At 36.6% G+C, this 13,185-nt stretch overlaps 1 protein-coding gene across 3 annotated transcripts; it reads right to left on the bottom strand.

The window, feature by feature from the left end:
- Positions 1-987: 987 nt before the first annotated feature.
- Positions 988-12,811, bottom strand: RAB8B (RAB8B, member RAS oncogene family). Of its 3 annotated transcripts, XM_009330054.1 has the most exons (9): positions 12,742-12,761; positions 11,493-11,553; positions 10,008-10,085; positions 8,781-8,870; positions 7,915-7,980; positions 5,683-5,733; positions 5,156-5,180; positions 2,650-2,722; positions 988-2,176 (listed from the first exon to the last, which is right to left on the bottom strand). In XM_009330054.1, the coding sequence occupies exons 2-8, from the start codon at positions 11,493-11,495 to the stop codon at positions 2,673-2,675; spliced, it is 363 nt and encodes a 120-aa protein (XP_009328329.1). In that variant the 5' UTR covers positions 11,496-11,553; positions 12,742-12,761; the 3' UTR covers positions 988-2,176; positions 2,650-2,672. The 3 variants fall into 3 exon arrangements, with proteins under 3 accessions (XP_009328329.1, XP_009328328.1, XP_009328327.1); XM_009330053.1 differs by having other exon boundaries at positions 988-2,722; XM_009330052.1 differs by having other exon boundaries at positions 988-5,180; positions 12,742-12,811.
- Positions 12,812-13,185: the final 374 nt, after the last annotated feature.

The raw sequence follows: 13,185 nt of genomic DNA, 5'->3' as shown, positions 1-13,185 counted from the left end.
GCTGAGCATCTAGAACCAGTTCAGTTCAAGGGGATCTGCAAGATAATGTTTAAACAGCTGGTCTGCCAGAAGCAGTCTGAAAAAAACCCACACAACAAAACAAACCAAAACCAACAAATAATAAGGTGTAACAAGAATGTAACTCTAGCTTTCTGTTGCTTAAGGTAAAGAGACAATACATCCTTTCACCTAAATACAGTTTATTAGATGAAGATGTAAAAAGCATGAACTTTAGAAGCCACCTGTCATCCATGTGTTTCCCGTTCATTCCTTAGGGCACCCACTTGGGTGTCTCAACCGTTACTCTGCTTGGTCTTGGGTAGACAAAACCATTCTTTCCTTAGGTTTGCTAATTTTCATACCAATTGTGAGTTACTGCCAAACCACAGTAATTTGAAAATCAAGAACTATTGCTAATACAATAGCCAACAAACATTTCTGTCAAGTCCTTCAATATTCCGTGTTGAAGGAAGCTAGACAAAGAATATTTGCTGTAGTAATTCATGATATTTGTGCCTCAGGTTACTTAAGAGTCATACCTTTCACATAACACTGATTTAAAACAACAACAAACAAAGAAAATGTTAACAGCTTAAGTGAGTAGATAATTCTTAATCAAATTGGAGATTGTGTCTCATGTTATCTTTACTGGCATTGCTCAGAAGTTACTTTGGAAGGGTATTTCATGACACTAAACATCTGGAAAAATGGTTCCTTATGAAGCTGAAAGTCACTGAAATAACATACTTAGATTTAAGCAATCACTACAGGAATAGAGGATTATTTCAGGAGAAATCTAAAGAACAGTCAAGTTTAGGAACAAGCAAAGCCATACAAAAACCCTTGTGGTTTGCCACTGAAGTTAAGCAAAGCTTTGCAGATGCAACTCAGCTGGACACCCTTCCACAACACATGTATCAAAAATAGAGTGGAAATGCCAACTGTATAAAAACTACGCAGGATATTTCATAAAAAATACTCCAAATACTTTTCATTACGTAACTTTTATTTGAGACACACATTGTTGTAAAAAAGTTCACATGGAATAATAAAACCATTGGAGTATGAAGTCTTTTTTAGGGGTTGGGTTTGGTTTTTTTGTCTATACACATCAATACACAATTAATGATTAGGTTTACAAGTTAACCACATGACAAGTTCACTTTTATCTGCAGGAGCTTTTCACATTACACCTTTATACCAGAGATAAAATGTGCTTAAACACACACAGTAGAACACTTCTATTTCAAAATTAAGCATTTTCTCAAGGACTATACTTTTTATTCTGAATTTAGTAGCTATATAGCATTAAAATAACTGTAATTAAAGTTTTATTTGCAAAAATGTTCGTAAGGCCATAGGAATGCACTAAAATACTTAAATTCACCAGAAACAAGAAAAATCAATGGAAATCCTGCTTTTGTGGAAGAAAGAAATACAAGTTTTATTTATAAGAACGAGAATGGCATAAGCAGTTCAGTGAATGGAGGGGAAAAAAGACGTATTATCACCTACAGACCAATCCTTAAGAAGTTTAACATTACAAAGTTTCAGTTACATTAATAGATAACCAAATAACAGATGCATTTTCACAAATAACACATTTATGCATTTTACATATTATTCATGTACTTTCAAATCATTATCCATTCACAATATTTTAATGTGATATGTATATTCAAGACTCCTTTATTCACTTGTGAAAATGATCCACTTAATTCACTTGACTTCAGCAGACTAGTGTGGGAAAGGTACTTACAATGGGAAATACTTTCTGTAAAAAGAACTACAGGTCTGAAAAGTCAATTAGCATTTTTGAGACTGTCCCCCAAATAGAAAAGTGAGCTGCGTTAAGTTTCACGAGTGGTTTAAGCTTTAGCAATAATAGAACTTCCAGACAGTAATAAAAAAATTCTGTATACACTCAACAAAAACTTCTTGTGCATGTTTTGCTGAGCACAGGCTGAAAGCTAAAATTGCAAAGCACTGAGACCAGTTTGGTTTTTGTTTGGCTTCTTTTTTTTAAAACCATTTAGAAAAATATTGGTCAAGATATAGTGCACAGACATGGGTCTGAGGGAAAGATTTCGTAAAATTCAATAGCATAAACAGCATTTTTGTTTTATGGAAATCCACCAAAAAATGTCTGCCTTTCCTGAAAGGTTAATGGCAATTTCTGGAACAAAACAGAAATACATTTGCTGCTTAATTAATAATTATATTACTTTTATTCTAATGTCCATTAGAATACTAACTAGTTCACTGAGGTATGGTTAAGAGTCCTTCAAAATCTAGATTATATAGTCTTGAGCAAAGTAGCAACAGAGACTGCACAAAACAATCATAGTGATATTAGAAAAGTCTGTAGTACCCAGCATCTGATGCGTAGGCAGAACATACCATTTATCATCACCCGCTTGTCTAAAGGAAAATATAGCTAAAAATTCCCAGTAAAACATACAGCTGATTTGCACGCTAAGATACAGCACATTTTTCAATGTCTGACAAGGCAGACTGTACACAGGAAGAGGTCTATACTGACCAAAAGTTAGCACACCGATAAAGTGCAGCCACTCAGCCATTTAATACTGCTGGAGAAGAGGGGTGGGGGCAAAACAACAAAGAAAAAGAGAGAAATCTGCATTTTACCTTATCCATAAGACCACATGAAATTAGAATTCTTCAGTTTCAGCAGGGGACAACAAAATTGCATTAAATTCTTCTACAAATAGAAAAAGATGAACTTTACATGAACATTAAGCAAAGTGAAATATTTACTGCATTATTTTATCATGCATAAAGTGAATTTCCTATGGTCTTACCTCACATTTATGTACAGTTTAGCACAGCTAAATGTAAGAAAATAGCAAGTTTTCTTCTCCCCCCCCCACCCCCATACAGAGCAGATACCCCAATTTGCTGCTGCTTCAAGAAGCACTTCATAGACTCTACTACTTACAGGCTCTTTCAAAGGGAAGTTCATGGAGACTAATATTGAATGAACATTTAACCACACAGCGAAGACAGGAAAAACAATACAAAGCATTCTGTAAACGGTGCCAAACACAGAACATGTCAGTTTTGGTTTGCAGACAACCCCTGAGATAAAAATCAAAGTATTACGACACCAAATAAGTCAGAGGTAAATTACTGAAAATAAACAACATTCATAATTGGTGTCACAACACTTTCTGTATAGAAGCACTTTTTTTAACCATACAGAAAACATAACTGCTTTAGCCTGTCCAAGAAAAACATCAAGGGTAGACAACAGAGCAGTTAGGGTTGCTTTGTTTTTTCACTAAACCTTGTTGCCATGAAGATTTTTCTGCTTTAGTGCAGCAACAGCAGTTTATGAGATTCACCATCTAGTAACAATAACTATTTCTATTAAACTACACATGGGGACAGGTTGATAACCACTTAAAACTTAATGGAAACAGCTACTAATGTTAAACCTTTTAAAATCAAAAGTCTTTAACTCTAACGCTATTGGCCCGTTCACTTTCAAAATATTTACAACAGACCCAGAGATGACAAATTCAGTACCTGACACCACAAAATGAAGCGGTTATCTGTGGTAACAACCAACCCACTGTTCACGACTCTAGACAATGTAGTGAAGCAAAAGCAAGCAGACGTTAACTTTGACAATGACAGAATGCACCTATCCCCTAATGACAAACATGCTGGACACAAACTTGTAGTTAAAGCTTACAATGGTCCAAGTTTGGCACATCAACAGAACTAAAGCACCTGTTTTAATTGCTCATTGAGGAAATTTTTCAGAAGACAATAAAAAAGTAGTAGAACAAAGACTAGGTTATACAATGCTCAGTTGAGTAAAAAAAGGCAACTACGTTTCAACTCTGCTTCTAACAGTCTAGGTCACTGTACCAGTTTTTGATGAAAAAATAACTTAACTGCTTGAGCAGACCAAAGAGGGCTTCACACATTCAGCATTAACTGCATAACTAATAGTACATTATAGCCCTAACGTGACCGTTTCCTTAGTGCCAGAACTTGATAAACTTTAGCAACTGCACAGGAAGCTAGTTTTTGGACACCTCTGTTGTCAAGGGTCAATGCTTACAGACTTTAAGGAACTATCCTCAGAATTACAGTAGAAATGGAAGTCACCTTTAGAAGCAGTCATTTCTGAACAAATGAATCCACAAAGAGGTTACTCAAAACTCATGCATTCAGCTTCCACAAGCCACTTAAGTGATAGCGATGAGGCCAATTTGTGACGATGATTTCAACTCCAGAGTGTACTTCCTCATCAGAAACAAAGAAAGGTGCAGACAGTTTGAGCTAACAAAGGGAAGTTAAGTGAGAAAAGACACTGTGTTTATTCAAATAACTGAAACGTGCATCTGTGAATCAGACAGTGACTGGCAACTCAGAACACAACTTTGCTAAGTCTGGTAAAGAAAGAAAAGCAACGCAACTACATTCAGAATAGAAGCCATAGCTTCTGCATGAACAGATTTGTGCATCTAAGAGACAAAACCCATACAAATTGTTAAATGCCAATTGCTACAGTAATTCTCATCACTAGAGTGTCAACATCCATACTGCAGTCATGGCCACAAGTATACAGCATAGAAAATAATGAAGCGAGACTTAATTTTTCCCCTGGCTCTTCTGCTTGAAATAAATTTGTTTAAAAAGAGAAAGAAAAACCTGCACAAATCTGTTAAGAATCTTACTTACAAGTCAAACTGTGCAAATACAAATGTAAGATTGTGCTGTAACAGGCAGTAAGAGGCCAATATGGATGTGCAAAGTTAAAAGAAACATAGCAGCTTTTGCAACAGGCAATAAAACAGAAAGTAAAAAAGGAAAACAAGTTAACTCTTGCATTTGTGTCTCCACTTCATAGCTTCCATATCTGAGAAAGGAGAGCCTGACAGGTCAATAGGCTTAGTGAGCAAAATCCACTTGGTATTTTGTGTATCGCAGTCTACGTTCAATGGAGCTCTCAGCAGCAGCTTGGTGGTATTATTTCTGAGGCTTTGTGACCCTGTGCTTTCAAAGAAGCAGAAAAGGTTCTAAGTGTGCTGCAGTCTATCATTAGAAGTTCATCAAAGTAGCGTGCATCGAAAGAAGCTGCTCTTCTTAGATCGATTTTCTGTTATTTTTACTGGCCCACCTGCCCCTGATGAACTGTTGTCATTCTGAAAGAGAAAACAGTATCAACATCATAAAATGCAGAAAAAAATAAGTCTAGCTTTCCTAGTTTCCCTCCCCACTTCCCCCCCTGCAAGGTAATAACCAGAGCAGAGGTTTGTTGCAACTTGAGCTCCTCAATTATCCAGACTCTGTTAATCACTCAGTAAAACTGCCTATTTTAAAAAGAGACATTTATCCAACAATCCAGATCTCAAGTATTAGCTGAAGGAGTGACTACGTAATTTGACATTTAATAAAGCAAGGATCACACTGTTACATTTCAAGAGAACACATCAGTTTCAGGCTGCCCAATGTTAATGTTCATGCAAAATAAAGAACAATTACACACTGATGTGTAATAAAGCATGATAAAGCACTGTTTGCTCAAATTTGGTCTAGCATCCACCGTAATCCCTAGGAGTTTTTTGGTAGGGCTACTACTCAGCCAATTATTATATAGCCGTCATTTCAATGTATCTAGTTTGTATGCCAATTGGAAATACAAACCATTTTTCTGTTGAGCTTTGTCATAATGTCCCGTGCAAGTGTGAAAAATGCCTGGTGAGGGGCAGAAATAAAAAAAAAAAAGAGAGTTAGTTACAAGACACATTAAAGACAAGATAGTTTTGGAATAGGCAGACACATTAATAATACAGTATTCTGTAGGGCACTGCTAGCACTTCAAGTTGCAGGGCACTATGTACAATAGCTGTTTACTTAAAACGGCAATAAGCATGCTTTAGAAGGAAAAACTATTTATTTTTAGTCTCCATCCCTCCAATGTTTGATGCAAGTGAACAGACTTTCCCATCGCATACCTCGGGGGAGGGGGGGGGACGCGGAAATCTGCTGAAGAGAAGGCTGCATACACTAATACTTTTTTTTTTGCCAAACTGTACTGCGCATCACAACTAGAAACCCACAGAGAGGTTTGGGGATGGCATGCCTGGGAATTCACAATAAGGTTAGCTTGCCTTCTGTCCTCCAAAAGTTTTGCTCCTGGGCTATCTATAATGTTACTTATGCTTCTAGCATCCCTATTAAAAAAAAATAAAAAAAATAAAAATCACTCTGCTAAATCTCAGCATCTCAGACTTCAATGTATGGAAGGAGCAAAGAAGCTTTTGTAGCAGAAAAATTCTGCAATTCTCCAGAAGCGGGGAAAAGCAAGATTTTAGGCTATCTGGAGATATCAACAATGCAAGGACAGTTCCAGAATGTAAAAAACTGTAAACATCTCCCCTCTCATTGTGTTCAGAATATATCCAAAGACAGGGACGCTCATTTAATGCAAATAAATCACAACAAATAAAATAAATTAATTCACTTCTGATCACAAGAATATCACAACTGTGTCATTTCCCACAAGTTAAGCATTTGGTGGAAAGAAGACTAAATCATTACTTGCCGAATGCCTATACCAGCTGCATTTTTTTAATGCTTTCTTCACTACTCATGTGACAATTTAAAAAAAATATTCAGATAGCCAAGCCATTTGGAGTAAGCACAAACTAATGTTGTACATTTAGTGACCTACAGGAGTCAAAATGAAATTGCAGGACATGTCATGAAAGAGCAAGTCAACCATCTGTAGGAACTAATGAAGGAGATGGGGTTTTTTTGTTAGGAGACTATTGCTATCCACCATCGGTATTAGCTGCTAATGTTCACACTTCCGTTGTCTGCTGTGAGAATCATAATGACGCTGTGAAAATCAGGCCAAGCACTATTCCAGATGCAGCACAATACAAATAAGTCCATTCTAACTATATTGTATAACAATCATCCTGCAACCAGAAAAAAAATGCTCAGCTGGCATGGCATCAGTCATGTTATTTTAAAGCAACAATCTCTTTAGCTCCTAGTTAATTTGTTAGCTGCATGATCTGAATTAAGTACGTGTTTGGAGGACTTTTAAAAGGTATCCCATCGATACATATGGAAAGGCTTTTAGATGATTAGATACAGGAACAACATTTAAGAACAAGTCTGCCTTATCTGAATGAATGAATCTTAATGTAACTGCCTTCTGATATCATATTATTTTCTTGTCCATGCTTTTCATAGAGTTAAGATACTCCCCCCACCCTCCCTGAGACGACAAGAGTGATTCATGGTAAGATAGACTGGAGTTGAGCCACTCTTCCTTCCAATTCCATTTCCTTATGCTCTCATAAATAGGGATCTTGTGTTTTTAGCACAAAATTTATTTGCAGGAAAACAGATTGCAAGTCTATAGATAGAGTATTATAAGCCGCCTTCCTCCTCTAACATCAGCTTATGACAGTCTATGCTGATGTTCCAGGTTACATAAAAATTTTCAGTCTCACCTGCATAGCACATATTTACTAGTAGCCTAACGGCTCCTTGACACAGTAGCACGTTATTCCGAAAGTAAAGAATCTTGAATCCAATTTCCTGCACAAAGCATTGTTCTAAAATTACACGTTTTCCCTGTCCAAAAGCACTTGTGATTTAAGTAAGCAACGCACAAAAGTCTAAAGCAACTGTTTGATACAATAATAGTAAACCCATTTAAAAAAACAATTCCAGACATTACCAGAAAACAAAGATATGCTGGATTTTACAGTAGCTCTCTAAATACAACAAGATTGGTGACCCAGGAGCACAGTTGGGACTTCAGGTCCCAGATCAGGTCAGAAAGCCCAGTAGATCATGAAACACGCCTCCATGTTAGTAGTTCAAGAAATATACCTAAGTTTAACACCCATCTCTTACCTCTTCCACATTTATGCTGGATTTTGCACTTGTCTCCAAAAATTTGATTCCATAATCAATTGCTAACTGGAAGAGAGGTTAAAGTTTTTCAGTGTTTTTGAAGTTCCTTTTTAAAAGGAATGTTTCGCATAGGTTCATAATAGCACAGGTGCTGTATGCTGCAAGCAAGCTTTAAAAACAAAACCAAACAAGCTTCATTTCTGCTTTTCTCTTGCAAAAACATTAAAGTTACTGGACAATTAGACAAAACATTAGAACAGGCCATACCCTCATTTAAATTCAAAACACACAAAGATTAATTGCTCACAAAAAGACTTATTTAGGACCTAAAAGAACATCAAGATAGAATCTTCATTGATATGGATTTATGGACGAGATAACTACATACAATCATTCCATAAGTTGTGTTACTAGCAACTACACTACTTTAGCTGTGTACATGATAGGTTATATAGTATTCTTACTTGCTTGTTTGTTCTGCAGAACAACTAACTACTTAAGCTTTAATAACAGTACTAATGACAAGAGTAAGTAACCACCATGGTGAACTGAGTGCAGCATGATGAAACTATATACAAAGCCTTATATTGAGATTTATAATTCTTCATGCTGTAGCAAAGGTCAACATTCTTTCCAGGATCTTCCCCTCAAGACAATAGTACCATTAAGTTTATTCAAACTTGAAGACAGTCAAGCACTATTTAGAGATAAAAAAACCAAACCTGGCATCCTATAATATATGAAAGTTTCTGAAACAAGAGGTTTGAGGCCCATTATCTCTCATATGCCTAAAACATACCAAATATCCAGCAGCCAAAATCCTAAGAAAAGTAGGCTTTTAAATAAGGTAAGTCACCAAAACTTACCTTCTCCCCTTTTTCTTTTGAGACTTGTCTTTTTTCATTCATATCACATTTGTTACCCAGGATCATTCTTTCTACATCTGAAGAGGCATGCTGAAAGAAGAAAAAGTAATCTCTCAGAAACAAAGTGCGTCATTATTTAAAAGAAACTTATGTGTCAAACTCATCCACAAATGAGTATTTCATTTTTAAAAAGTTATCTAATGTGAAGACATTGTTGAGAAAGAGACTGACTTTTGAAACAGGCAATTTAATATTTAAATATTAAAATAGGTTGGAATAAATACTCCTAGATTAAATTTGCCCGAGTATTATTACAGATCAAACACAGCACCATGAGCTCTGTAGCAGGTTGCGCACATGCACAGGCATTTGGCTATTCTGGAAATAAAATGGTACACCCTTTACTTCAAAGTGGTGCATGGACCACTTTGGTTGGAGTATCATTATGCGATACATTTGCATTTTTTAAATAGATTATTAATAAAAGACTTTTTAAGTACTAATCACTTCGGCAGGAGAACTTCAACAAGAGAACTTTTCTAGCCCAGTCACTATTGGATCAAATTGATCACTAATACAGGACTTTTGCTTAAGAGGCAAAGAACAATACTAAAGAAAAGCCCATGGATTTTATGTTTAAGAGGGGGGAAAAAAAAAAGTAAGATTCTGTTACCTAACTACAGCTTCACTAAAATTAAGGTTTCTCCTCTAACTTCATAATGACCTATCCCTACTTGACAGCATGTCCCATTAAATAACTTACAGTAAGTTAGCAGGAAGGAAGCTTACCCAAGACCAAATGAAAAGGTCAAAAATTTCTAATCGGGCAAACATACAACACAATAACAACTGAAATTAGACAGATCTGTCATCATCTCAGTGAAAGGTAGATACCCTAAGATCTTGCTCCTTCCCATTCCTTAGACACACCCAAAAGCAAAAAAGAACAATAAAAGTCATATAGTAAGAACAGTTTTGAAACACTTTATGCTTACTTTTGAAACTTAAGTTTTCTATCTTCTATCCCTAGATGAATGTCCTGGTTTTGGCAGGACAATGAACAAGATAATATTCTCTCCATTAATAACCACTGCTGCGTTCACTGCACAGTCTAACTTAGCCATATATGTTGGCTGCTATAATGAAAGTGAATAATTACTTGATTATTATTTGTCCCAGGGAAATCGTAAGATGTCACGAGTAAGAAGTACTTTCCAAAGCACCTACCTCCTCTATGTTTCTTATCCAGTTTTTTATGTTGTCAAAAGACTTTTCATTTGTGATGTCATATACCAACATAATTCCCTAAATAAAATTAAGAAAATCTAGTTAGATGAGCTAGCACTATTGGTTGACTTTTGATGTATGCTTGTTGGTTTGATTATACTTGCAAGAAATTTAACATACGACTTGTGCACCTATAATCCTTTTTCAAAGCATTACGCTGTTGCTGAGAATTTACCCAAAATATTACTACTTAACATCTTTTGCCACTGTTACAGGTCAAACACACCACCTATATGAAGTTTTAAATTATTAGCCTGTAGTCAGGAAATGTTTAGAAATTCTACTACAACAGCAACCAGGACTCTATTGTTAAAGTCAAGTTTAGAAGCAGCAGCTTTATGCAGTCAAAGATGACTAAACTGTGAGATCCAGGTTTGGGATCTCAATCTGCTGGGGCCAGTAGATACTTACAGCAAAGCTAACACTAGGTGCTCTCCCCAAAGCTTTACCTCTTTCAGACAGTTATGTACGTATACTAGCATGGGCTCTCAACAATTAGCAAAGCATGGGAAACCACACGACAGCTGCATTAAGGACGGATTGCTAGGTTCACCTCCATTCCTTATTGCCTTTCCAATCATTCCTCATAGGACAAAGACAAGTCCTTGGCCATGGACTGGGAGGTGGGGAGAAGACCATGTCACTGCCAAAACCTTTTTAAGTACTAGAAAGCTCTAACACAGAGCCACAACCATTACTATTTTTCCCCATCTGTATTCTGTAACAGTGGAGTTATTTGGACCCACAGCCAGCCTATGAATGGAACAGATCTGTTCATACAGAGCAATAAGAACATGTAGTAGCAGCATAGCTAGTAATCAGCAAGTTGAAATTAACAGTGTCCCAACATAAAGTATCTCAAATCATAGCATTAAGAACCATTACAAGCAGTTGTACCACAAAGAGTGCAGGCTCTAAGTCAGTTATTTGACTTCAAGTCATTCTTAATGGAAGAAAAGTAACAGTAGCTTTTGTAGGTGATTGTATTTCTAGCCCAGATTTTGCATTCTCTACTGGCTGAAGGAAAAGCAATTCAGTGAAATACACTTTTAATATTAAAATCATTCATTACCTATTTTTCAAACATTTCAAATGTTTAAAGGGATTGATTGCCTTGTCTGATTAAAGCTTGGCAACTTAGCTTATTATAATCTGCAGGAATTTTAATTATATTAAAAAAGACAATAGGGCTTGAAGTTTCATCACAAAAACAGGACTAGACAAAGTACCAGCAGATTTAAAAAAGAACAAACAAAACAAAAACCACAAAACAAAAAAAAACCCAACCACACCACAAACTTTATTCCCCACATCTCAAGCCACAATTATCCAATCCTCCAGTTGAAGACTTACGTGATATAACCTTAAGAACAGCAAACCATTTACACTAGTTGTGCCTAATTTTTCTGAAGTGAGAGCACTCACCATGGCTCCTCTGTAGTAAGCTGTTGTGATTGTGCGGAATCTCTCCTGGCCTGCTGTATCCCTAAAATTCAGTGAAAACAAGTACTTGTTGGAGGTGATCTTTATACTTCTCTGTACTTAGAGATGTCTTTTTAAGCAGAGTAACAAGGTATTGATACTCATTATGAAAAAATACCATTTAGAAGCTGTTTGCACAAGTTTCTTCAGCCCTCAACATCTTCCTCGCTCCCAAGCTATCCTACTTACATCAATGGTTATAGCAGCACCATAAGTACGGCACAAAAGCATTTAAATTTTCATGCAAGCAATAAAACTCAGCATTACACAGCCTTCCCTAGAATAATTAAAAAAAGGCAGCCCTGATGCATCTGAGTCCTGCATTAAACAAAAATTAAGACATGCAGCAGTAAAATATTTTAGGATAGTGCATTTTCACGTACCGTTAGCTATTAAAATCAGCCACTATACCTTAGTGTGCTGATATTTTATCCTAGATGACTTCAAAGCAGTATCTGTCTGTGAGTGAACAAGAGGACCAAAGTGTTTGGCTACTAGTCACACCTAGGGGGAGCTGAACCCCAAAGGCCTGACAAAAAACAGCTTTTTGACTTCTATTACAGACAGAAAATTTGTACCCACCACTTCTGGCACTTTACTTCCTTAGTCACAAGTCTGGCTCGCATGCAAGTATCACAACTGTCTTTTCTAGAACTTGAGAAGTCAGCAAGACTTCTACACTCACTTCTACAATCACCAGTAGCATTTGAAGAGTTTGGCATGTGTAATAATGCTACTACAAAAATACCCATCTGCTGCTACCAGGAGGCTCAGTCTCTACTAACCCACCATGGAAGGAATGGGAGCATTATCACTCACTTTGATACCCAGTTGTACTCGCAGAGGCACAGGTATCAGAGGAGATTACATTTTATTAGGTCGCATATTTTAGTTTACAGCTATGGAGTTAATACTTCCCCTCCACATGGAATAGCTAAAAGCGCATTGAAGAGGACAGCTTTTGATAAAATGGGAAGTTGCTGTAATGTTCGCATGTGAACAGGCTATTTCCTGTGCTACTGAAGCAGAACCACTCCAAGAGTAAGCTAGAAGAAAGCACAAACCTTATGGACAGTCAATGAATAAAAGGTATGAAACTTCTGGTACACCTAGGCTCAAAAGCTATGAAGTATTCCTGCTTAAAGATTAATTCAATACTCACTGAAAACTTAAATTACTTTGGAATACTTACCATATTTGTAGCTTGATTTTCTTTCCATCTAATTCTATTGTTCTGATCTTAAAGTCGATTCCTGCCAGAGAAAGAGATACTCTAAGTTTTACAAGAAATGAAAAGGAAGTGTTCAGTTTCCTTTTGACAATTTGGTAAGAGCAAACTTGGGCAAAAGAATTATTCTGAAGTTGTCATTTCTTCCAAACACTAGGAAGTGCTGAGGACGCACGAAGGTTTTCAGCTGCATCCGACACGTCAAGGGTAGGTTACTCTGCACAATGAAAACAGACCAGACTCACTACTAGAGTTAGTCAAGATTATGAGAGGAAGATTTAATCTCAAAATTCTTCCATTTTACACTGATAAGGTCACTAGTTTGAATGTGTATTTTTCCTCAACTTTTGACTAGCCCCTGCAGTTCAAGTCAATTCCCTAGAACCTCTGCTGGCTCCGAGGAAAAAA

Source organism: Pygoscelis adeliae, unplaced genomic scaffold (assembly GCF_000699105.1).
Source record: "Pygoscelis adeliae isolate BGI_AS28 unplaced genomic scaffold, ASM69910v1 Scaffold298, whole genome shotgun sequence".
Classification (NCBI taxonomy): Eukaryota; Metazoa; Chordata; class Aves; order Sphenisciformes; family Spheniscidae; genus Pygoscelis; species Pygoscelis adeliae.
The sequence above is the reverse complement of the archived record's forward strand: the minus strand, read 5'-3'. Positions and strand labels throughout refer to the sequence as shown.